General features: G+C 39.1%; 1 protein-coding gene and 1 long non-coding RNA gene across 4 annotated transcripts in view; one reads left to right on the plus strand and one right to left on the minus strand.

Moving 5' to 3' along the window:
- LOC136864601 (COP9 signalosome complex subunit 5) overlaps positions 1-22,654 on the plus strand; it is a 139,288-nt gene that overhangs the window by 54,700 nt on the left and 61,934 nt on the right. For all 3 annotated transcript variants that reach the window (XM_067141819.2, XM_067141820.2, XM_067141821.2), the window contains 2 exons: positions 14,823-14,868; positions 14,987-15,164. In XM_067141819.2, the coding sequence (XP_066997920.1) occupies positions 14,823-14,868; positions 14,987-15,164 (224 nt within the window). The remainder of the gene's footprint in view (positions 1-14,822; positions 14,869-14,986; positions 15,165-22,654) is intronic.
- LOC136864602 (uncharacterized) overlaps positions 5,714-22,654 on the minus strand; it is a 91,864-nt gene continuing 74,923 nt past the window's right edge. Inside the window, exons 2-3 of the long non-coding RNA XR_010859338.2 lie at positions 15,983-16,084; positions 5,714-6,084 (exon numbers count right to left, since the gene is read on the minus strand). This is a non-coding gene — a long non-coding RNA (uncharacterized lncRNA). The remainder of the gene's footprint in view (positions 6,085-15,982; positions 16,085-22,654) is intronic.

Consider the following 22,654-nt stretch of genomic DNA (forward strand, 5'->3'; position numbering starts at 1 on the left):
TCTGATGGTATTTGAAAGTGCTCAAATACACCAGGCTTTTGTCGGTAACCGGGCGAGTTGGTCATGCAGTTAGGGGTGCATGGCTGTGAGCTTGAATCCAGGAGATAGTGGGTTCAAACCCCACTGTTGGCAACCTTGAAGATTGTTTTTGTGTGGCTTCCCATTTTCATACCGGGCAAATGGTGGGGCTGAACCTTAATTAAGGCCACGACCACTTCCTTCCCACTCCTAGGCTCTTCCTATCCCATTGTCGCCATATGACCTCTCTGTACTGGTGTAACGTAAAGCAAATTGTAAAAAAAAAAAAAAAATCTTTTGTTGGTAGATTTGCCAGCTCGTGAATGAACTTCTGTGTGATAACATTTTGGTACCTCGGCATCTACGAAAACCATAAAAGTAGTTGTTTGAACGTAATACAAATAACATTATCATTTAATTTCATAAATAGGGGGCAGATTTCAGTGACAGGTTAAATTTATTTTCCTTAATATTGTATCATTTAGTCTTGTATTTTGAACACATTTCCAAGCATGATAATCAAAATTAAACAGGTTTTATTGGGCATATAAATGCATAGGAGTGTTTTGAGTTTTGTGGCATATTTTGAACAAAACCTCATTGTAACGACATATTTTGGTAGGGTTAACTTTCATTTTAATTTTGTTTTATGAAAATCAGAATAAGTTCTTGAAGTTAATTTTCAGGACAGACTTCTAACCATTGAAAAGTAGTGTATGGAATGTTTCTAGCAGGTAAGAGCTCTTGTTAGCTGGTTGGGTTGATTCCTGGAAACCAGACTATTGCTTACACGGAAGCAGAGGCAATTTTGCAGTTATTTGTCGTTCATATCTCTCTCTCCTTCACCCTTCCCTCTTCCTCCTTCAACAGACTGAATGGTTATTGAGGCAGCTTCAGTTACTCAGTCACTTTCGAATATGCCTAAAATGAAAATCCTCAGTGAGGAGTTGCAAACTTTTGTTTGTAAGTTTGGTGAAAACATAAGGTAAATCCGGGACAGATGCCGCTTCGGTAGAGATGCCGCATACACTCGAGCTGAAGGTTCCCATCCTTACAACTAGATGGCAATATGTGTGGTTTTTCAGTTTCTAAGGAAGAACTACTGTCTGCGAGTGTGACGAAATTTGCTCGTATATTGCACTAATTATAGCCGATATCTTGAGGCGAGTACACGTTTCCTCCTGACAGAGTTTTTCCGTGTGTTAATTTATTGTATATTAAGTTGGCTTCAAATGCTTAAATCAGACGTTTTTAGTACAGTAGACGTCAGAAGCATAACTGTAGTTGAGAGTAAGCTAATGTTGGGCCATGATAGCCTTGAGGAATGACAACAGGAGGGTGCGGCGTCTCTCCCTGATAGTTGGGAGAGTTGCCGCACAACAATCCGGCTGAGATGCCTCATTGCTATCAGATTCTACAAGCGATCTGGAAACATTCAATACTATTCAGAGTGTACCGGTATTTTATTCGAATATTTTATCGTCTCACGATGTTTAATATACATAATTATTTTTACTGATTTCATTAGTAGCATTATTTTATTATATAAAATTACATTATTTTCAGAAATAAAAATTTGCGACATGCCTGCTCAGTATAAAAGTAAGGGCACTGTTAAAAGACCTCAATAGACAGAGGAAAATTTAAGAGAAGCTGTTAAAAGACTGAAAGCCAAGGAAATACTGATCAGGGAGGCAGAATCATACTACAGAATAATGACGGAACGAACACTGAAACTTAGAATGCAGTCAGGAAATCTGGAAAAAGGCTCTCTGGGTCCAGCAGGTACTTCTATAATCACCGAAGTCAAAATGATATTCAAAAAAGGATGACTGTATCTAGTGTTTGAGTTACAAACAGTGGCTGCATGAATCTTGCTCCACATATAACGACTGTTGCAGCAAGATTGCTAGAGAACAAAGTTTTAAGAAACAATCTATAAAAACTTGTAAGAGGATAAACATCAGTTTTTTATTCAAGAATTACTGTGTCATGACAGAATTATATTCATTATGATTTTGATGTTTCCTTTATATAACACGACGGCCCCGTGGTGTAGTGATAGCGTGCCTGCCTCTCACCCGGAGGCCCCGGGTTCGATTTCCAGCCAGGTCAGGGATTTTTCTCTTGGGCTGAGGGCTGGTTAGAGGTCCACTCAGCCTACGTGATTAGAAGTGAGGAGTTATCTGACGGTGAGATGGCAGTCTCGGAAGCCCAGAATAACGGCCGAGAGGATGCGTCGTGCTGACCACAGGCCCCTCGTAATCTGCAGGCCTTCGGGCTGAGCAGCGGTCGCTGGGCAGGCCTGAGCCCTTTCAAGGGCATTAAGTGCCGTGGGGTTTTATATAACACAGTGAAGAATCCATTGCACATGCACATTCATAGTAAATCGAAATTAAAATATGATTAATTTAATATTGTAAATTATCAGATAGATTCTTTTACCATTGAATGATTATATTATATGGATAAAATTGTCTTGTAGTACGTTCTAGTGTTTGGTTATATTAAAGTTGAAGAAATAGGCTTAAATTTGATTTTGTCATTAATTATTTTACTTGCGGCATCTCTCCCGAGCAAAGTCGGCATCTATACCGGGATCCAGGGAGAGACGCCGCTGATGTAACAATATCTTTGTTCCCTCCTTTTTCCCATTTACTTTCAATTACCAATATTTTGTTCATCTCTGATCAAATGTACATGTTTTCAAATTGTGCTCAATGAATTTGCAACAATGTTTAAAGTAAATATACCGAGATATAACAAAAGACATAAAAAGTGCGGCAACTCTACCGCAATTACCCTACTCAATATGGTTGGAGTGATATTATTTTGTAAATTGTGTGAGGTTTAAGTTACTGCCGAAAAACTGTTAACTTTGCTACAACACTGTAATACTGCAAAACATAAGCATTGTGTAACTATTGTCGCGGCCACGAAATTAGGTGGGTCAGAGAAATTAAGCTCCTGATGTTACTTCATACAATGTTTCGAAACAAATTATACTACAAGCTTCAGAAAAGACTGCTGATTCCAGTGGTATAACTATTTTCCATATAAACCACGTTAAATAATTATGAAAAATAAAATCTTCGAGTAAGTTTAAATCCGTAGAATCATGTATTGAAAATTTCAGTAAGCGGCCAAGTTTTTATTTCTTCAGCCAATAAAATTTTGTCTGCGGGAAAAATGTAAAAAAATCGCTTGACTTATATTTTTTATCTGAAACATATTTCTGTGAGTCTTGTAATTTTGCTGGAAAATGGCCCGGGAAGCGAACATGTAAATGTCGCTAGCCGAGGCAGTTCGAGGCGCGTGCACCAGCACAGGCTGCAGGACCCCGTAAATACTTCGGATTACATATTAATCCGTATCAGTTTTATTACATTATAACTTTAAATATTTCAATACTGTATATTGTACCGAGTAATATAGAAAAAGAACTACTTTAAAGAATAGGTTTACATTAATTTACAATCAAGTAAGAATCGGTTTCTGGCTTCAAGGCAGTCTTAGTCACCGTCATCACTCATCTCACTATCTGTTCAGTCGTCTTTTACACTGATGATGAATGGCTCCATTCTTTCGTCCCTTTACTATTTCCTTGGCCCAATCGTCTATTTGAACATTTTCTGCGCGATTGAAGCACTTTTCCCAGTCTGCAGCAGTCACACGATCGATGGCTTCTGACGTGAGTTTTTCTACGCCCTTTATTTTGAATGTCTTGTTCCTCTCTGCCACTTCTCGCTTGACTTGAGCCCAAATCAATCCATATTCACCATCCATCTTTAACTGCACTTACGATGCGAACTCAACAACTGCTTGACAGGGAGTGACTCGGGTAAGGTGGCCTGGAGCGGATGGGCTTCAGTTTGACAGCACTGCACGATCAGCGTTGCCAATCCATGCCCGGGGGTAAGCGACTCTCGACCATCTGTCGCTTTGCCTTTCCCATATCTGACGACAGCGCAGTTTTCCTCACCCGCCTAATTTGGTGGCCGCGACAATAGACATTCTGCACTCAAAAATCCTATTCAAAACCCTGACATCAAGTTCACAGTATTCACACTTTTTGCAAGATCTCTGCAAGACCATGGTTTTGTGTAATATTCCTTTAAAGAATCTTAACAACTGAAGTTTCCCAATGAATCTACTCTCGGGAAGGACTATCTGACCCCTTGTTATGAAGAGATATTGGATATAACAAGGCATGTCTTGGTAGGTGATATAGATGTTGATTCCCATAGGGAATCTGAAATATTTGTCCCGAATGAGTAAATTTATAATACCAATATAAACGGTCCGTTATTGGACATTATACATTTTCCAGCTAACTCATTCCTGGTTGCCAGCGTTTCACCTAGGTACTAACTGATGAGCCCAACCTAGCAGACAAGGGTGAAACGCTAGCAACCAGGAATGAGTTCGCTGGAAAATTTATGTCCAATAACGGACTATTTATATTGGTATTATGTCTTGGGAGACAGTAATATATTGGTTTCAGTAGATGTGACTACAGATGTGGATGGATGATATGTAGCAAATGTGATTGTTGGCATGCTGAAAGAAAACTGGCCTGGAGACATGTTCCTCCTGACATGTGAAGTGCTAGAGAAGACAAATCATTCCACCATTGCAGTTCTCTGTGACAATTCAATGAATCTGTTTTGGTCGAAGAGGGCAATGAGAGAGCACATTTTTCTGTTTGTAACTGACACTGCTCCATGTATGGTGAAGGCAGCCAAGGGACAAGGATCTTGCGCATGCTTTGCATAGGGTAGCTGAAGAAGTTAGAAGTAGCTGCCCTGAAGTATATAAATTAATATCCAACTATAAGAAAGTGTTTTTCAAAGCTCTACTTTACATTGAAAATTTTTAAGGAGAAACACCTTCATTATTCCTATCTCCCTAGCTGGTTATAACATGGGGGGACTTGGCTTGATGCCACAGTGTACAATTGCAACAGCTTAAATGTGGAGAAGATCATAAAGTCCTTTGATCCTACAGAATCGTCCTCCATAAAAGCTACTCAAGATTTATTTTCGAGCACTATATTAAAGGCTCTGTCAAACAGGAAACAGGCTGTCTGCATGGACAAAATGACCGCTGTCCGTCGTGGACTGGGGTAGTCCAACAGAATGCGGACAAGCCAGGGGGAACCAGTGTGAAACCAATCACAACCAATTGCGCACCGAATTCATTCCATTTTTTCTTTCTTGCTTGAACTCGTGTTTTCTTGTTTTAATCAAATGTTCAGCAGATCCTCCTATGAAAAATTACTTCTTCTGTTCGCTGTAGCACAACAGAAAAGGAAATGGGTGCATGAAATATATTAAAAAAGAGAGGAGTTTGGCAAGTTTCACCAACCGTGTTGTGATTTGAGTTCATTTGAAGACCAATTTTTCACATATTTTCAAATGTCTTAAAGAACAATTTGAGAACTTACATACTCCCCTAGAATGGAAAATATCAAAACTGACCATTAACTGGAGGAAACCCATGGGGACGAAGGAAAAGTTAGCAATCTGCTTGAGGTAAATCATTTTTTAAATACTATGTATTAATTTTTTACAAAATTGTACATTAAAAGAAAACAACAATACATTTCTTAAATAAGTGAAGTAAAAATACACACAGTCCAATTACGTATCACTGGTGAAATGTTTGTAAAATGATCTTAAACGTCTCTGCATAGCTCAAGAAAAGGTAATCGGTTCAGTTCGATGTCTTTCTTCTATTTCATCTCCCTTTTGCTGTCCAAATAGTTTAAAATGATATCTACGTCGGAACTGACTTCCTTTTGCTTGCTTTTTTTCGGAAGTGGTGGCATTTCAGGATCATCTGCTGCATCCCCATCGCTGTCCCCGGGAACAGTTTCTGTCTCATTGGACTTCCGTACATTAGACGTATTTGGCCATGGAGAAACGTTGCCCTAGGGGAACTCCAAACTTGCAGCCCATGGCCAGTTTTTTAATTTCTTCGTCGAACCAATAGCTCCTCTCATAAACTTGAGATACTTAATATAGGAATCCCTCAAGTTTTTCCACTTCAGCTTCACACTTTCAACTGAAACAAACACAATGAACAGCATTTCTAAAGAAAATAAACTATGATAGACAAGTTTAAAAAATAAGTTAGCTTAATAATAATAATTCTTATGCTTTATGTTTTTATTATTCCAGATATTTGGCTACAGGCTATTCCCATCACACTGCAGCTTTATCCTTCCGTGTTGGACACAGTACTGTGTCCAACATAGATAAAGAAGTATGTGTGTGGAGATATGATGGAATGTTCTATAACCAGGCGAGTTGGCCGTGCGGTTAGGGGCGCGCAGCTGTGAGCTTTCATTCAGGAGATAGTGGGTTCGAGCCCCACTGTTGGCAGCCCTGATGATGGTTTTCCGTGGTTTCCAATTTTCACACCAGGCAAATGCTGGGGCTGTACCTTAAGGCCACGGCCGCTTCCTTGCCACTCCTTGGCCTTTCCTATCCCATCGTCACCATAAGACCTATTTGTGTCGGCACGGCGTAAAAAAACTTGTAAAATAAATTAATGTTCCATAACCGTTGTACTTGGCCGCTCCAACGGAAGAGGTTTGGAGGAAATCTGAAGTCAGGTTTAGAGAACGATAGAACTTTTCCAACTGTATAGGGAGCATAGATAGTAAACACTTGGAAATTAAATGCTCTAATAACAGTGGTTCAAGTTTTCTGAATGTTCTCTTGGCCAGAGTTGATCTTTACTACAGTTTCATTGTAGTTGATATAGGTAGGTAGGGGCAGCACAGTGATAGCGCCATCTTTGAGAATTCCTCCTCCTTTTGCAACTTTGTTGATAACAAAACAATTCTGCCTCCAAAGCCATTGCCTGCAACAGTTACCCCGGTCCTTCATGTTTGTAGGTTAAGAAGGCTTCAAATTACAAACTTATTTAATGCATTCTTTCCCAAGCCAGGCGGTTATTGATAATTTAGCAAGACAAAATTACAATAAATGGCATTGCAGAACTCAACGTGTCGTTGAAAATGAGTTTGGCATTTTAGCTCAAAAGTAGCGTCTATTTTTTTAGACTTTTTTTTTTTTTTTTTTATACTGCTGTTCACGTTGTCAAAGCTACATGTTGCCTTCACAATTTTATCAGTACTAACACAGGTAATGTCACTGCTGATGAGAGAGAATTATCAGAGGGAGATACCACAAATCAGCCCACCAATGCTTTCCTCCACTTGAAGGCAATTTAGAGAAGGGTCGTGTGATGCTGCCCGTTCTGTACAAAAAAAGTTTAGTTCACTATTTCATGAATAATTCGGTGAATACATAATTAACAAAGAGAGCTTAAGTTCGTGAATCAAGATGTCGAACATTTTACAAACATTATTTCTATTTTGCATATTTTTTGTAAGGAACCAACCGTGAATCACTCTGACCAAGTAGTGAATTACAAGAATTATATTCTATACTTTTTAAAAAATATTTTTTAACATATTGTTTGTATTTTGCAATTTTGTATGATAGGGTCTAATAATTTTAATTAATATAATAGTAAATTATTATATACTTATGTTTCATCTGGTTTTTCCCCAATCTCACTCCATGCTTCTGCCTTCTTCTCTACATTTTTATAGTCTTTATGGCTCATATCATATGAAAAACTTATTCTCGATCTAGGTCAGTCAATTTCTCTGTTTCATCAGCCATTTCTTTCCCTCAGTCCGCCGCAAACACTGCAAAATTCACAACTGTCTACTGGACTAGACTGGTCCACTGTGGTTGGCTGCCTTCCGTTTGACCAGGATGTTGTAATATCACAGAGCATAGAGGCTGCAAAGACGGAAGCGTCCTGTTTGACAGAGCCTTAAAAGTGGACCTGGCTTATGTAAAGTCCAATTTTAATTATCTGGAGCAGTCACACAACTGGAAGTTTCAGGTGCAGAACTAACTGATGCAGTGGATGTTGTAAATTGCATTGAACAGGAAATAAAGCATGCTAAAGGAAAAGTAGTATCTAGGGTGTGTAGAAAGTTAAGAAAATGTACTGGAAAAGAACAGCGGACTTATGTACCTACGTGGAATAAGTGACATTCTTTGTGGAAACCTTTCATCTGCAGATTTCCAGGCATTTTCTCCAAGTAATTTAAATCTCATGTGCACTTCCGTTACATAATGTTTTTCTCACTACAAGACAATCCTCAGCGGTAACAGGAAAGGATTCTCATTCGACCACCTTAAGATGCATGTAGTCATCAATTGCAACGATCCTCATAATGGAGACTAGATCGGATATGAAAGATTAATTGAAATAACATAAAACTGATTGAATATTGAATGGTGAAAGTAACTAGTGTTTGTCTTCCACAGTGTCTGTCCTTGCCTAAGAATATACAGTGTAACCTTGAAGACTTCATAAACTAGCATTATAGTTGAATTTTAGGTTAAGGATTTTGAAGATGTAAAACTATTTTAACTCTTACATTAATTGCAGCGTGCAGTAATCATAATAAAAGTGTTTCTGTATGTAATGTAGATGCCGTTCATTAAGTCAAATTTCGAACTTTATTGGTCATATTTTTATGAATTTTAGGTCATAAGTGTATACATAATTCATACATTTTTAGGTCTTAGAAATCTGTCCTTACTCATGAAACATGAAGTTGCATAACCTAAAGAATTTTGGGCATGTTTTGCACATATATATGACAAATGCTAAAACTGGCTAACTGCAAGGGTAAGTCCCTTGAGTGTGTACTGTGTAAAGATCTGGGCATCTCCTCTCAAACAATCATATTTTTTGGTTCATGGTGTGGGTTACTGTAGTCACATCCTAGTTCAAGGGCAATGGCCAAGTGGCCTAGTAAGTGGTCCTGAGAGTTGTGATACCAATTGGGAGTTGGCTTCTCGGACATATTCTGATTTATGGCCCTCCTTGTGCTCAGGCAGCAAGGACTATAACATCCACTGGTAGTCCTTAACCTGTTAGTGGAGAAATCCTCACTGGGACTATGTGTGAGAAGGGTAGCATCCAGATTCACAGAATTATCACAGAGTATGCTTAGAATGTTTTAAGCCAGCCTTGGATTTATGGGAGTAACGGAATCCCCCCTCCATTTGACAGGCAAGGGACTCCTTGCAAACAACTTGGCGAACAAAATGGAATTTGAATATTAATGGGGCTTAGGGAAGAAAGAAAGAAAGTAGAACTGGCTGAATCAGCAAAGGGGATGCAACTGAATGTGTTAGGTGTTAATGATATTCGGGTAAGGGGAGATAAGGAAGAAATACAAGATTTTAAAGTGTTCTTGATGGGTGTTAAAAAGGGAAGGGCTGAATGTGGGCTTGGATTGTTCATCAGGAATGCTATTCCACGCAACATAGTTTCTGTCAGGCACGTAAATGAGCAAATGATGTAGGTAGATTTGGCAGCTGGAGGAATTAGGACGAGAATTGTCTGAGTATATTCACCATGTGAGGGTGCAGATGAGGAGGAAGTTGACAAGTCTTATGAAGCATTGAGTGACATCATAGTCAGGGTCAACAGTAAGAATAGAGTAATGCTAATGGGCAATTTCAATGCGAGACTTAGAAATAGAACTGAAGGACATGGGAAGGTGATGGGTAAACATGGGGAAGATTTGGATGCTAAGTGGAATATGGAACGTTTACTGGACTTCTGTGCTTGTATGGGATCAGTCGTTACAAATACATTCTTCAAGCATAAGGCTATTCACCACCACCAGATACATAATAGACTATATTGTAACCAACTTCAAATTCAGGAAATCGGTTACATGTGTGGGTTTTCTGGGTATTTTTCAATGATATCGACCATTGTATGATCTGTAGTGAATTGAGTATATCTAGGCCTGGAATAGAAAAAGGGAAATTTGCCTCCAGACAAATAAGGGTAGTAAATCTCCAGGACAAGGAAATCAGAAGTACATAGATATGATTAGTGAAAAGTTCCGAACAGTGGACAGTAAGCAGGATCAGGATATAGAAGGAGAATGGGTGGGATACAGGGATGCTGTAGTAGAAACAGCAAGTGTGTAAAGTGTGTGCACCACGAATCTACTACACTGGCGTAGCAGGGGGAGTGGTGACACTCCCACGTGGTGCGTCCCAGGTGGCGGATAGGGTGGTCCTAACCGGCTTGCCGGCGGACTTGAGAGAAATAAAATACCTCTCGCGGACCAAACACACAACCCCCTGTGGGTGGGGGACGCAGACGGAGAATACACCCATGGTATCACCTGCCTGTCTTAAGAGGTGACTAAAAGGGGCGACCAAGGGATGATTGTGTTAGAACCATGAAACTACTTGTGATTAGTACCACCACGCGGGGAACACCATGGATCGCTTTTACTTGCGCGTAGTACCACTATATTAGGTACCAAATAGGTTTGTGATTAGTAGCACACAGGAGCATCGTGCGGTCGGCTTTTGCAGTACCTATGATTAGTACCACGATATGAACAAGACCATAGGATGATAGCTACCATGGTTCTGCCTTGCCTATGATTAGTACCCACTATATGAGGAACACCACGGGATAGTGCAGGTCCCTGTGGTTGGTACTCTTATTTGATGAACACCATAAGTTTGCGTTGCCTGTAAATGGTGCCACAATGTGAGAAAAAACATATGTCGAATTTCATAACATGTGAGTAGTACCATAATGTGTGGAATACCGCGAGTCTCTGCTACTTTTGATTAGTACCGCAACATGACAAATACCATGGTTCTTTCCTAGCGATAAGTATCGTTATGAGGGGCCGATAACTTGGATTTTGGACCCCCTTTAGACTGCAAACATTATCGATTCAGTGTTATGCTATAGCAGCAGTCCCTTGGTCAGTAATACTATAGTTTTACGTCAGTTCCTGTGAATGTAAGGCATTGCTAGTCGCATCCACTGATTGTTTTAAATTCATGTCCATCCATTCATTCTTCGTCCTCATGTTTTGAATTCTGGTCAGTGGAGGATTATGGACTTTTAATTTGTCATCTCATTTCATCTCATTTCGTACCATTAGGGGCCGATGACCTAGATGTTAGGCTCCTTTAAACAACAAGCATCAATCAATCAAAGTGTGTGCAAGTGTGTGTGTAAATATGGGAAAATGTGAACATCTTGGTGGAATGACGAAGTGAGAGCAGCTTGTAAATGTGAAAAGAAAGCGTATCAGAAATGGCTCCAAATAAGGACTGATGCGGACAGGGAAATGTACATAGTTGAAAGAAAAGTAGAAAAATAAATTGTTGTTGAATCCAAGAAGAAATTGGTGGAAGATTTCACTAATAACCTGGAAAGGGTAAGACAAGCAGCATGGAAGACTTTCTCAACAGTACTGGTAATAAAGAATCTTAGAAAGAGAGGGGAAAAAGGAAATAAACAGTGTATTGGGTAAATCAGGTGAACTCCTAGTAGATCCCAGGGAATCGCTGGACAGGTGGAAGGAATATTTTGAAAATCTTCTCCATGTAAAAGGAAATATTCCTGATGACGTTGTGAACAACTGAACTCGTGGGGAGGAGGACAATGATATTGGTGAAGTTACACTTGAAGTGTAAAGGATGGTGAATAAGCTCCATTGTTATAAAGGAGCAGGAATAGATTAAATTAGACTTGAAATGGTGAAATATAGTGGGAAGACAGAGGTGAAATAGCTTCATAGAATAATAAGACTTGCATGGAATGTTGGTAAGGTATATTCTGGTTGGACGATAGTAGTAATTGGACCCGTCTGTAAGCAAGGGAACAGGAAGTATTACAACAATTACTGAGGTATTTCACTGATCAGAATATCAGGTGTCGAACGAGTTGGCTGTGCGGTTAGGGGCGTACAGCTGTGAGCTTGCATTTGGGAGATAGTGGGTTCGAACCCTTTTGTTGGCAGTCTTGAAGATGTTTTTCCATGGTTTACCATTTTCATACCAGGCAAATGCTAGCGCTGTAGGCCTACATTAATCGAGGCCATGGCTGCTTCCTTCCCACCCCTAGCCCTTTCCTATCCCATTGTCGCCATAAGACCTCTCCATGTCGGTGCAACCTAAAGCAACTTGTTAAAAAAGAATACCAGGCAAGGTGTTCACTGGCATTTTGGAAGGCAGGGTGCGATTCAGTAGTTGAGAGTAAGTTGGATGAAAACCTGTGTAGTTTCAGACCATATGGGGTTGTCAGAATCAGATTTTCAATATGCGCCAGGTAATTGAAAAATGCTATGAGAGGAACAGACAATTATGTTTCTTTTGTAGATTGTGAAGGTACACTCATGTTCATAAAAAACAGAACACCTTGAAATCTTAGAGATAGGCAGTTCATATTCACAGGACATGTTCATTAGTATGTTCTGCAGAAACGATTAGCATTTCAGTCACCTAGGGTCAGCATATGTCCTGTTGCCTAGTAGGCACTGGGTCCTCCACTGGCACTGATAACTTGTTCCATGCGTGATGGCAATAACGCGTATAAGGTGTGAATGGTGTCGTGGGGTATAGCCATCCATGCTGCATTCACCTGGTTCCACAGTTCATCTTTGGTGGTTGGCATTGGGTCACAGCGCCGCACCTGTCATTTCACCATATCCTACACATTTTCGATTGGCAACAAGTCCGGTGACTGGGCGGGCCAGGGCAACAGTCTGACATCCTGTGACAACAAGAAGGCATGTGTTTGTACAGCAACATGTGGTCGCGTATTGTCCTGCTGAAATATGGCGTCTGGGGTGTCGTGCAGAAAGGGTATGGCTACGGAATTTAAGATGTCATTCACATACGTCAAACTGGTCATTGTTGATTTGTGATTGTACCCAATAGCACCCCTCACCGTAAGGCCTTGAGTGACTCTGTTTGTTTTGTGTGAATACAGTCAGTGTGATGCCTCTGCCCCTGTCTGCTGTGAACCAAAATGCGGCCATCATTTTCAAACAAACAGAACCTGGATTCATCCGAAAATACTATCTGCTGCCATTCCTGTCCCCATTGACGTCGTTCCATACACCATTGAAGTCTAGCATGTTTATGCATGTTAGTCAAAGGTAGGCGGAGAAGTGTACGACGCACCGGTAACCCAGATCGTAATAAATGGTGACAGACTGTCTCTCTTGATAGTGTACGATGTGTTACACTGTTCTGCTGTTGCACCAGAGCTGAAGAGGACGCAGATCTGTCCTGCAATGCCATAAGGATGAGGTGTCTATCTTCTCGGGAGGGGGTGGTCTAGGTGGTGTGACCAGACCCAACTCGTTGTGTTATGGCCTTCTGTGAACCATTCTGCCTACACCTGTTGCACTGCCGACACACTTCTTCCCACACAAGCAGCAATTTCCCGGATGTATGCATCACATTCTCTCATGCCAACAATGCGCCCTCTTTCGTTTGTCAGTATGGTTCTCACATACGTCTGTGAGGCATCCTGCACGTCTGCTCAAGTCACACTGGTCCATTACCTTCGGTTTATAGCGACGAGAGCCGCAGGCACATTTTACCAGTCGGAGGTGGTATGCCAAGATATCGATGTGGACCTTGAACCTGAGGGCCGATATGGTTCAAATGGTAATCATTTCTTCAGAAAATACTAATGTAAATATCATGTAAATATGAACTTTTTATCTCTAGTCTTTCGAGGTGTTCTGGTTTTTATGAACATGAGTGTATATTAGAGAGTACCAAGGTAAGAGATGTTCGCCGTACTGGAGGACTAAGGGATTAAGTGTGTGTTATTAAAATCAATCAAAGGCATTTATGTTGACAATTCGGCTTCAGTGAGAATTGATGGTAGAATGAGTTCTTCGTTCAAGGTATTTACAGGAGTTAGACAGGACTGTAATCTTTCACCTTTATTGTTCATATTTTACATGGGTCAGCTACTGAGCAGTATAAAGTGGCAGGGAGATATTCAGTTAGGTGAAAATGTAATGCGCAGTTTGGCCTATGCCGATGACTTGGTCTTAATGACAGATTTTGCCAAAAACCTGGAACTTGAAAATACATGCAATGAGTATGATATGAAAATTAGCCTTTCTAAGACTGAATTGAGGTCAGTAGGTAAAAATCTAAGAGAATTGAATGTCATGTTGGGAATACAAAGCTGGAACAGGTAGAGAGTTTCAAGTATTTGGGATGTGTATTCTCACAGGATGGTAGTATATTAAGTGAGATTGAATCAAGGTGTAGCAAAGCATTGTGTTTGCAGTTGGGATCAACAGTATTCTGTAAAAAGGAAGTCAGCTCCTGGACAAAACTATCTTTATGAACTTTGTTTTATGGGAGTGAAAGCTGGGTGGACTCAGGATATCATAATTTAGAAGTAAGAGACACGAAAGTAGCTAGAATGTTTGATGTACAAACAGGTGGGAACTCTGGCAGGACAGTACTTAGAATATGGAGATAAATACTAAGTTAGGAATGAATTTGATGAATGAAGCTGTATGCGTAGATTGCCTTCGGTGTTAGGGACATGTGAGGCGAATGGAGGAGAATAGGTTACTTAGCAGAATACTGGACTCTGTTATGGAGGTTAAAAGAAGTAGTGGGAGACCAAGATGACAATGGTTAGACTCAGTTCCTAAAAATTTAGAGATAGGAGATAGAGAACTAAAGGTGGTCACAGAACTGGTAACAAGTAGAGGATCGTGGCAGCGGGTATTAAATTCAGACGCTTGCAGACTGAACACTGAAAGGTATACCAGTCTATAATGTAGTATGTATGTGTGTATGTACTTTTCCGTTCACTGAATATAAAATCTGGAACATATGCATAGATTAAGAATCGTAATATGTTTCTAATTTATTTTTCTCTTACAGGAAAATAGGCTGTTTGAAAAATTCTTGGCTATTTCGGCAGACCCAGGTAAAGTAATTTTTCTTCAATCCTTAGCCTAGGTAGGCTATTACAAACTGTTTATAGTTGACAGTGTGATAATTATATGGAATGAGTATTTAATGAGTAGTAATATTATTCTTTTCAGATCTGAGGATACTAAGAGAAATGGCTAAGCGCCCTTCATCTAGTAGCCAGAGGGCAATCGCTCAAAAAACATGGGAACTTGCAAATAATATGGAACATATAAAAATTGTAGATGAAATATATCGTTATGATAAGAAACAGCAACAGGATATTCTTGCTGCCAAACCTTGGGAAAAAGAGTAAGATGTTATTTTCATAATAATGATGAACTATTCAGATTGTTTGCTATATATGTATTTTTATGTTCAATCCAGTCGAGCTAACAACATTTTAAATCCAGTAATCAGTCTGTCATCGCCCAGTTGAATCATCTTAGACTGTAGCACAGTTGGTTACGCATGCACTTCCTATGCTCAGGGTTACAGATTTAAATCGTTGCACATTTTGGATGTCATTTAAGCGTGTTCACATGTGAGCGATTAGTTTGTAGATCTACAGTGACGGACATGCCTCTTGTCTAGTTGTGAGATGACAGATGCCGAAGTACAGTAGGATTATTTCCCAGAATAGGTGTTGCTTGATATGAACTGTTTGGAATATCAGCTCATGCAATAAGAAGTGACAGAGAAAGTAAGCTATTGATTTTACGTGACTGTTGATATCGTGACCATAGTCACAAGACCTCCAGTTTCACCTGGACCCTAAACCACAGAAACGTGACTTGTCATTTCAAAAAATCCCACATGCATTGTCCGGATTTGAGCAACAGCCGCTTGGTGAAAAGCTAGTGGCAGTGCTACTTCGCTATAATGTCACTTCTCCCTCAAGAAGGGACAAAGTTACACAAAAGAAATATTTGCATTTTTATTGTTTGTAACATGGAGAGAAAGCCATGTGTATAATTCCAGTTCTTTGCTCATATATATAAGAAAACATAAATGTCCAGTAATATTGTCTCTATATCCTCCTCTTAATCATTACACTATCAGATAATGCTTCACTCACTGTAATTATCTGAGTTCTATTTTTCTAGAAATTTACCCACCCAATCACTTACTCTTTTGTGTTGTTCCAATAGTCCCCATTTTCATCAGTATTCTCCCATGATCTACCCTATCAAAAGCTTTAGATAGGTCAGTAACGATACAGTCCATTTGACCTGAAACAAAAATAAATGCCATTTTGTGGTGGAATCCTACTAGTTGAACATCACTGAAATAAACATTCTTAAACCTGAACTGCCTTCTATCAAACAGGTTAGTAATTTTGCAAATGTGACTAATATAATCAGAAAGTATGCTTTCCCAGAGTTTACATGCAACATATGTCCAGGTAACTGGGTATCTTCATGATTATCACAATTTCATTTGCACACTCCAGCTACAGGAATTAAAACTGAGAGGACCATTTCTCTTGGTGCAACTTACAACCTGATTTTTTCTCCAGTCATTTTGGTATAGCTCCTTCATGCAGGCAAAAATGAAATATTTCAGATACAGCACTATATCCCAATCCATTGTGTTTTGTATATCCCCTGAAATCTTATAAATCCCAGTTGCTTTTCCAGCTTTCAACTTATGTATCTTTTTGTAGATGTCGTTATCATCATAGGTAAATTTCAGAATTTTGTCAGTATTTGTTGCTTTCTCTGTCTGGACATTACCTTTATATCCAGCTATCATTACATATTACTGACTGAACACTTCTCCCTTGTGTAAATCCATACATTTATGCCCTCTTGCTCATTAATTTTCCCTGGAATCTTCTTCCTGGAACCTGTTTCAGTTTTAAGGTACCTATACAAACCCTTTCATTTTTCCCCAACATTCATATGACTGCCAACTATGTTTGCCATCATGTTATATGTAGCTAACTTTTTTACTGAGTTCATTTTCCTAGTAAGTTCCTTCAGTCTCTCCTTCCACAGCCATTCCTAACTGTATTTATTTCTAATCAGCATCTCTTCCTATATCTCTTTATTTCTCCGTTATGTCTCTTTCCTATTCCTTACCATTTTCAAAGATACATTACCTGTTCTCATTCCCCTAAATCCATTCCACTGAGCCGGTGGCTGCGTGGTTTGGTTCATGTTGCTGTCAGCTTGCATTCGTATTTACTCATCTTTGTACATCTATCTTTGAAACAGTAACTTTCCTCTCAGAATTATATATAAATCGTGCACATTTGATTCTTTATGTTTACATAGTAGAAAGAAATTGTTTTTCTCTAATCCTGTATGACACTGTCATTTTTACTGGGGCTGAAAAATGCACCTTTTTTTTTTTTTGCTAGGTTTTGTGTTTCTTGTTTCACTTTCCCTTCACTATAATCATCCAAGGACTGGAAATTTACAATGTTCAAAAACAAAAATTAATATCTCTGCACTGGCAGCAACTATCCTGTTTTTGATTTTGGCTTGGTTTTTTCACTGTAATTCTTGGTAAGTCCCTTAACACCAATTCAAAACTGTGGCTCGAATTACAGTGAAATGTGTTACCATGAGACCCCACAGTATTACAAGTGATAAGGAAGCCTCCACCTAGAAAAATACATTTGAATGATCTAAAAATGGATATCAACAACTGCTGTTTCATCTGAATGGAAAAAATGGCTCAGGAACATTTTATTAGTGACAGTAGTGATTATCCTGTTTTCTCAGTGTGTTTCCATTCATTGTTCCCAAGTAGATTTATTTTCAGTACTGTGCACCCAAGAACCTTTATATTTATAATCGGTTTTCTACCTCATTTGTGTGTAAGTTTCTTTGTTGTGCAGAATTCTTTTTTTATTTTAGTTCAAAGAAATTGTGTACTGAAAAAGTCTTTACCTAATTTTCTAACTTTTGCCCAGATATTGTTTAGATCCAAAATATGAGGACAAATTTTTGGAGGTGACTTTTTTTCACACATGGAACAAAAATGTTCTTATGTTGGGAAATTCATTTATTCCAAGATAGATGGCAACAGTGTTGTTTTAGATGTAATTTTCCCAACAGTGATCATGAAATACATTTGTTCCTAGATTAATAGCTAGACTGATGTTCATGAATACAGTTGTCAACAGCAAGCAGTAAATGTTTGTTACAAGATATCATTGTTAAGATACTCCTCCTAAGCAGCATTTACATAAGTTTCAGTGGGTCTACACAGTGTCTCTATGGATCAGGTTTGTTATGCAAGTATATTGTGTAGTACGGTAAGATTGGCCCATTATTCATTTCAGGAACAAGCAGAATGTTTGGTCAAATGAATGGGAATTGTTGGGAGGACATATGGTTATATGTGGAAGATTGAATGATGGCAACAACATCCTTAAACACTTGCAGCTGTATATCATCACCAGTGTGAGATAGGGTCATTTGAACCAGTGCAGACCAAGTACGGCCACATGAGGTACGTACACCTGATATGGAACAACGTGTTCTGTATAACATAGTTAATGAAGCCCATCAGCATACTGTAAGCCATAAGACAATGCTGGCTGTTCTGTCGAAGTGCTCTTATCTCAACCAGTTGCAATGAATGCAGGGTGCATCATCAGCTGAATTTCACACAATGGAGTTGTTACATTGTTAGTATCTGCAGCAAGCAGTTATCATTGTAGCCTTTCTGTTGTCAACCCTGTTGAAACGAAGCAACCTTCAATAGAAGTGGCACTATTAAATAGTACAACACTCGCCTGTGGAGAGAATCTCCATTGCAGATGAATCTCTGTCAGAAATGTTTATCATTGTTTCAGGTAGGATTCATGTTGTTATTGTCATCACCCTGCGAGTTGGCCATGCGGTTAGGGTCACGTAGCTGTGAGCTTGCATCGTTCGAACCCCACTGTCGGCAGCCCTGAAGATGATTTTCTGTGGTTTCCCATTTTCACACCGGGCAAATGCTGGGGCTGTACCTTAATTAAGGCCACGGCCGCTTCCTTCCCACTCCTAGGCCTTTCCCGTCCCATCGTTGACATAAGACCTATCTGTGTCAGTGCGACGTAAAACAAATAGCGAAAAAAAAAGAAGATTCATGTTATTTGCCTAATCTGGCCAATTTTTCCTTTTTTTATGCCTCTTCGTATGGAATACATCGCCTAGTCTGCTTATAGGTGTGCCTTTGACAGTGGGGCTTATGGCTTATGTATGATGGCGCTTCAGTCCACTTCAATGTCAGCATCGGAACATCATCTCCCCTGGCATTTGGATTAGGTAAGATGGCCCTGACCATCAAGTTTCCAGACATAATTTTTACTTGTAAAACAAGTAAGCCAAGAGTTAGGGGCAAAAGATCTCTATAGGTCAACGCCCCGAGAAAAAAAAAAAAAGCCAAGAGTTTCACATAAAGTATTGCTGTGATAATCCACTTGACCAACAGTGAAATGTTAACCAAAAAAGTTACTTTTCGTTTAGAAAATCTCAATGGGGTTCAACCAGGGCTAGCTAGGTCAGAAAGTAATGCCAGTCACTGAGCTGTCGAACCTCTGGATTTTAATTTGCAGAAGCATAAAAAGAAATTGTTGTGTATGCTGGTTGGCAGACTTGTTGAAACAACATATGCTCACTGCCTTTGACAGTACTTGTTCACAGTTGGGATTCTTGCGAACTGAGGGCAGCATTTTGAGCATTTACTGATACCTGTGCCACAATGTGTAAAATGTACATTTTGTACTGCAGGCTAACTGTGCATTTCCCAATATGTTTATGAGAACATTTTTGTTTCTTGATTTGATAGGAACCTCATAATGAAATTTGTCCTCATACGTTTATAATCGTCCTGTATATATAATTACATTGTTCTTTTCAGAAAAGAAGTACTTAATTCATGACAGACATACAGTATTGTCTGGTGGACATTCGCTACACTGCATGTCTGAACCTCAAAAATGTAAATGCTGCTGTAGCAAATATATTTTGTTTTAAAATTTGATATTGTTCATTATCTCTACAATTAAGACAGTAATTTGTGAATGCCAGTTTGTGTACTATACTGCATACAGAGCCAGCAATTACAAAATTAATTTTATATTGGATTTTCCATGAGTTTCAAAGCACTTACATGTTCGGAAGTTATGCAAATTTGATAGATTTAAGAATAATATTTGTCAAAATATCTTCCATTTTTCCTGTGTCTTTTTCTCTTCCTCAATTTTATAAAAATGAAATGGCGTATGGCTTTTAGTGCCGGGAGTGTCAGAGGACAAGTTCGGCTTGCCAGCTGCTGGTCTTTTGAATTGACGCCCGTAGGCGATCTGCGCGCCATGATGAGGTTGAAATTATGATTAAGACGATACATACACCCAGTCCTCATGCCAGTAGAATTAACCAATTATGGTTAAAATTCCCAACCCTGCCGGGAATCGAACGTGGAACCCCTGTGACCAAAGGCCAGCACGCTAACCATTTAGCTATGGAACCAGATCCTCAATTTTATAAATTTGTGTGCATAGATCTGAACTCATTTTGAAATAAAGTCACCATAGTTGCTTTTGACAGGTTTAATTTTACCTTCTAGAATTCTGTCTTGTCCAAATGAGTGGAAGTCAGACAATACAATGGGTTATATTAATGAAAAGCAAGCATTGGCTGAAAACTTTCAAATTTTGAGCAGCTGCTTGTTTTGTGTAAATAAAAACCACATGACTTCAACCTCATCGTGAGCATATGCATAATCAACTTGGTCGCCAAGCCGCTGCTCAAGATTCGTTATAAAAGAAATGGAGCCATTGGTTGCTATTGTGAGCAAATGTTTAAAATTTCTTGAGGTTCCTCATTTCTTTACTTTGCGTACTCAAGTGTGGTTTGCTAAATGTGATGGCAGAATATTTTTATGGTTATTCCCAAATTGAGAACACCATGCACAACTCAAGGAACTCATATGTATGAAGGTACAAAGTACTTCATAGGTTGAAAAAGAAATGTAGAACAGCTTTCCCAACATTTTCTTACTGAAGGAATAGAAACACATGGTAGTGCTCTAAATAAAGTTGGGAAGGTGAGAATTTCTTTGAGATATGTAGGAGACCCTGGCTTTCAAGTTGGAGCTGCAAATGATGTTGCCATTACTCAGACTACAGTATCAAATACTTTCTGAGAAGTTGTAATTCCAATTAAAGGAAGCAAGAAATTGGGTAGTATTTCCTAAAAGTACTGCTGCTCTTCAGGAAGCTAAAACTGAAATGGTCAGGACTATATTTGTACCCTGATATTTTTGGTGCACTGGATTGCACTCATAGATTAATAAGGAAGCCAATTATACAAGAGTATGAATTTATACTGAAAAGGCATGTATGTACAGGCTACCAGTGTTACCAATGTTGCAGCTTGCTTGGCTTGGAGGAATTCTCATGTGTGTAGAACAATGGATGTTAATATAAATGCAATTTTACTTGAGGACTTTGGTTATGAAACTGTGCCATGACTAGGGGCCTTATTTTTTGGTGAAATAAAACTGTTGATTTTGGTGTTAAAACTGACACTATTTCGGTAGGTATTTCGTGAAATAAATTGTTATACTGATCGATGTTTCCTGCGAAATCTTCCTTGTAGTAGCGTATTGGGTAAATGTAACTAACTTTGTGATAAGGGGTTTTAAAGTAAAGTCTTGTAGTGTATCATTGTTATTAAATCTTAGAAAAACCAAATACCATATGCAAATTGTTATAGAAATAAATATATAAATCGCTGATACTTCGAAATGAAGTTAGGCGATCTGCCCTGTGATATGCATCATAGCCCACATTTTTAGACTGTGAATTACTTGTCTCCAAAGTACAGACTAAGCATGGTTTCAACATTGTCAGGATGCAGAGTTGTGCGACAGTCAGAAAGTGTCTTTGTGTAAGCAGAGAAGCTCCTCTCGCTGACCACATTAGACATCAGACACAATAATGCTTGCGAACACTTGGATGCAAATTCACTGTGGTCTTTAATAAAACCTCCCTTAAACTTCGCTAACACTGTCTTCTTTCACTTCCTCAACTAGATGTGCTTTCATTGCATTTTGCAAAATCATATAGCTCTGGAAGATGTTCATGGATATGCTCTTTTTCCCCGGTCGGGGATGAGTAGCTCAGATGGTTAAAGCGCTGGCTTTCTGACCTCAATTTGGCAGGTTCGATCCTGGCTCAGTCCGGTGGTATTTGAAGGAGTTCAAATACGTCAGCCTCGTGTCACTAGTTTGCTGGCACCAAAAAGGACTCCTGCGGGACAACGTTCCGGTATCTTGGCATCTCCAGAAAACATAAAAGTGGTTAGTGGGACATGAAAACAATAACATTATTACTACTCAAACGGGCGATCTATTTACAATAGGCCTACCAATACCGTTATGTTTTACAGTAAAGACAGTATTATTTATCTTTCCTTTTATATTCATTCTCTTCCTCATGCCAGGATTATCCCATTTTTCTTGAGGAATGTTGGCTTGCATGAATGCTTTTTTTTGTGTCTATTACAAATTGCTCTCTATAATTTTTCAACACCTTTACTATCTGTAAAGTATCGCCGATTGTTATTTGCCGCTTAGAATTATGTTCATTTGCTTCATTCTGATTCTCTGCAGTGTATATCGCACGTTTCCACTGTACGAATATTACCGGTACACTACTGTTACATTAGAAACTTTCTTGCAGCATCAAATACATAGAACCCCTCACTGTTGTATTCGTCGGCCCTCAGAAAACCTGTTGTGACTTCAGTTTTCGGCATTTTTATACATAAATGTTGGACATTTGCTGATAAATG

This window comes from Anabrus simplex, chromosome 2 (genome assembly GCF_040414725.1).
Source record: "Anabrus simplex isolate iqAnaSimp1 chromosome 2, ASM4041472v1, whole genome shotgun sequence".
Lineage (NCBI taxonomy): Eukaryota > Metazoa > Arthropoda > Insecta > Orthoptera > Tettigoniidae > Anabrus > Anabrus simplex.